The 4,188-nt window shown below is 45.7% G+C and overlaps 1 protein-coding gene across 1 annotated transcript in view; it reads left to right on the top strand.

The window, feature by feature from the left end:
• Nucleotides 1-3,982: 3,982 nt before the first annotated feature.
• BLVRA (biliverdin reductase A) overlaps nt 3,983-4,188 on the top strand; it is a 15,608-nt gene continuing 15,402 nt past the window's right edge. Inside the window, exon 1 of the mRNA XM_014526948.2 lies at nt 3,983-4,131. Coding sequence (XP_014382434.1) covers nt 4,013-4,131 — 119 coding nt within the window. The 5' untranslated portion in view covers nt 3,983-4,012. The remainder of the gene's footprint in view (nt 4,132-4,188) is intronic.

The raw sequence follows: 4,188 nt of genomic DNA, 5'->3' as shown, positions 1-4,188 counted from the left end.
ATGGTGCGGCTCCTGTGGCATATGGCTTGGGGGGGGGGTGGTCTGCATAGGGTGTGGCCAAGGGCACTCAGAGTTGGACAGCCCTGCTTTAAGGGAACTTTCTGGGTGTAGGAAGAAGGTGGGATTTCACATGTCACTTGTAAATAGTGATTTAATTATTTTTTAAACTGGTTTCTTAAATAGAAAAAAAATGATGTGCTATATTAATAAGGCACAGTGAACATAATAGGAGCATTTTGCCCTTAGCTCAGTAATTCTCAGCCAGGGTGTTGTGGCACCCCAGGATGCCATGAGATCCTTTCAAAGATGTCATGGGATGCAATGCGATATTACCACTGTGGCTAAGTATAGACAGTCAAAAAGCCGGAGGCTGAATTGATTGCAGGTTAGTCTAAAATGCATAGATTGAACTGATAAGCAAGTGATCAGATATGCACTTTTGATTCCAGAAATACAGTCATATGCCTGCCAGAAGCAGGCCAGAAGCCAGGGGGCACTAGAGCATCCCTTCCTGTTCACCTGGAGCAGATATCATGGGCCAGGTCTAGCTTATGCACCCTGCGAAGGTGAAGGCGGGGGTGGTTTGCAGGGATGCTGGGGGACTGTCAGTTAAGTTGAATTTGGAAGGGATCTGGGACAGAAGTTCAGTAAACCAAATTAATCTGAATCAGTTAAGTCTAATACTGCATCCATCCAGGTTTATCTTAAACTGGTTTTGGCCATTTTGAAAGTGGCTTATGCGCACTGAACTTCTGTTGTGTTACAGATTTGAATTGGTTTCCAATCATCTATGCATAATTTCTATCCCCAGCCTGTTAGTCATGCAGACACCTGTGCCAGGGGTGTCAAACTCACCCCAAGCCTCGGGTCAGATCCAGACCATGTGGGCTCTTCCCTGGCTGGATCCTGGGTCCAGTGATGCAGGTCCACATTCAGGTGGTGGTGCAGGTCCAGGGGTGGACAGCAGAGCAGGTTAGGGAATTGGGCAGTGGTGCGGGTCTGGTGGTGTGCAGCAGTGCAGCAAGCAAGGGCTGTATTTGCACAGCCTTTACTCACCCCTGGCTGCTGATGGCCATGTCCATTCACACCTAGGGGCATTGAATCCTGTAGCAGGCCATGCTACACTGGCCATGCCTCCCAACTTCTAGTAGCTGGCTGCAATATAGGCAGACTAGTTAAAATGGTGTTGTGGGCCATATCCGCCCATGGGTTGTATGTTTGACACCCCTGTACTACATAATTCACAAGATAAATTCAGAGATTTCAAACAGAAATCCAGTGTGTCAAAACAATCCTTCCCTGTTGTCGGCTTCCTGAGTTCTTTGGAAAAGAAGAGTTGCTCTAGTATTTTTTCCATAGTCAAGAAACAAGTGAAAGCAAAGAGCTGGCATTTTCCAAGGGGTGCCCAGTCTAACAAGGCGGCTGGGAGTCTTAAAAGGTTGAAAAGCACTGCTCTAGCTTGGATCTGAACAGAGAGCATTTTAAGAATCCTGGGCAGTACGCCATAAACTGAAATTATCTTAAAGAGTTACCAGCTGGTCCTTGACTATGTAGCAGAGGACCTCATCAGAGCGTTCTCATTTACGCTGAAGGCCCTTTTGAATGGCTTTTGGAGCACATGCAACTTTAACTCACCTATTTCAAGGCCACTTTCCACTTCTGCATAGAATTATAGAATCATCAAAAATTAAGGTTAGAAGGGACCTCAGGAGGTCAACTAATCCAACCCCCTGGTCAAAGCAGGACCATCCCCAACTAGAACATCCCAAAGATCTGTCTAACCTGGTCTTAACCTCCCAGGATGCAGACTCCACAACCTATCTGGGTAGCCTGTTCCAGTGCTTCCCTACCCTCCGAGTGAGAAAAATTGTCCTAAATATCTAACCTAAACTTCCCTTGTTGCAAGTTGACACCATGGCTTCTTGTTGTGTTACCTGCTGCCACTGAGAATAGTGTAGCTCCATCCTCTTTCAAATACCTCTTCAGGTAGTTGAAAGCTGCTCTTAAATTCCCTCTCAGTCTTCTCTTCTCTAAACTAAGTAAGCCCAGTTCCCTCAGCTTCTCCTCAGAAATCATGTTCCCCAGCCCCTAAACCATTTTTGTTGCTCTCTGCAAAGGGACAACAGTATAGAATTGGGCTTAGGCTGGGCTTGGTGGGAATTTTGGTCTTGTAACTTGGATTATATTGTATATTATATGCAGACAGGGCTGAGCAAGCTCTCTGCTCCCTGATGAGTGGTGTCATTACAGTGTGTCACAACTAGTGATAACAGCATGGTACTATGATTCCAGTGGGGCTCTTCCAACATCAATCATTTCTATCATTGTTCTGCCTTTATTATACAATACAGACAGCAATACACAGGAAGGATGTGAGTCGTATTGGTGCTGACAGGAATACGTATGTAGAGATATTAGAAGGGAAAAAACAGGTGCAACATACATGGTGGAAGTCTTCAGTGCTAGGTGTTAAAAAATTCTTAGCAGCTGTTGCAGAACTGGATGGCAGAGGGCCTGCATGTGGGCCAGTCTGTACTGTAATCCCCTTGGACAAGAGTCACTGAAAAGAGATAAGAGTTTTAGGAAAGACTTGCAGGGATGAGATCATGTAGCAGAACTAATCGGAAGAAGAGCTGTGTGGCGAGAACTTATTCCACCAAGGAGGCGGGGGGGGAAGAAGGGAGAAGATAGTCACAAAACAGGAAGAAGCAGAACTGGGAATGAGGAATTTATGTGGCAGAGCTATATCATGTTTTGCTGTGTCCCAAATATTTTCCACCTCTCCATGACTGTTCTTTGTCAGGAGCCAGCAAACCTTTTCAAGCTGCAGGCCAGAACTACCCAGCCCTCAATGGTAGGGGGGCTTTCCCTGCTCCCCTATTGGAGCCACACTGCTGGGACTGTGCCCACATTGCCGCTGCTCCTAGCTCCCTGCTTCCTAGCTATAGTATCAGTGCAGTTGTGCTTGCACTGTAGCCTTCAAGGGTGGAGAGAAGCAGCAGCAGTGTGAGCACACCTTCCAACTCCACATCCCTAGCGTAGGCCTTTGCCGTGCAGCCCCAGCACAGGCACGGGCACAGTCATGGTCATAGGCAAAGCTCTGTGGCTTCATGAGCTGGATCCAATGGCTGTGTAGGCCATACGTGGCATCCCCCTCTTTTTAATCATGCTTGACAAGACTTGCTTTTTTCCACAGACTCCAAAATATTCTATAAGATATATTCACAAAGCCTTATTGTCCTTGTGGGGTGTACTGGAGCACAAAGTATAAGCAAGTCCCTAAGAGCAGAGAAGAGAACATAGATCTCATTGCTCCTGGTCTACCATCCTAACCACTGGACCACACCACCCCTCACTAGTGCTCCAGTATAATAGTAGGGAATACTGATGTTGAAAGTAAGATGTAAAACTGAGGTAATGGGCAGCTCTCCTTGAAGAACTTATGGTGTTTTTGACAAGACTAGAAATGTCAGACAAGTAGGCTGGCCAAATGGACTGTTTGTCTTGGCACTAGCATTCTCCAGTAGTTCCTCCTGGAAAAGTCCTGAAGTTTTATGCCGTGTTGCTGTGTACTGTTAGTGTCAGCATTGCGCCCTGGAGGTGGCTGCATTGCAGAAGCTTGGGACGTGATCTTAGTATTTAGCTTATGTAAAATCTTATTAGTTTTGCAAAGCATTTGGAGCTCCATCAGGATATTAGGTACTATCTAAATGGAAGAACTTCTCATTACTGAAATTTTGCCTATCCATTTGGGAGAGAGGAAGGAACCTTGTGCTTTGGATCTGGTGCAAGAACTGTGAATGATGAGAACCTTTAGGTCCAATTATGTGAGGTATTGATCATTGTTAAATCCTGGAAGATGTAATTACACACAGCATCAGGGTATCTTTTGACTCACCATCACAATGGATGTATAATGGACAGTGTGTAGGGGTTTCTGGTGTCCAAAAAGGGGCAAATCAATTTGTTTCTGATCTTTTTTTGCTCTCTCTCTCTAATTTAGACTAACAGAATGATTGGGACTGTGGTGGTTGGAATTGGAATTGCTGGATCAGTGCGGATCAGGGACTTGCTGAATCCAGTCCCTTCCAGCCCATCTGAGCATCTGAAGCTGTTTGGCTTTGTATCCAGGTTAGATATTTCAGTTGTGAGTTTGTGGAGCACATTGTTTTCCCTTATGCAAACCTC

This window comes from Alligator sinensis, unplaced genomic scaffold (assembly GCF_000455745.1).
Source record: "Alligator sinensis unplaced genomic scaffold, ASM45574v1 scaffold1467_1, whole genome shotgun sequence".
NCBI lineage: Eukaryota > Metazoa > Chordata > Crocodylia > Alligatoridae > Alligator > Alligator sinensis.
Note: the sequence above shows the minus strand (reverse complement) of the source record. Positions and strands in the feature narration are given on the sequence as shown.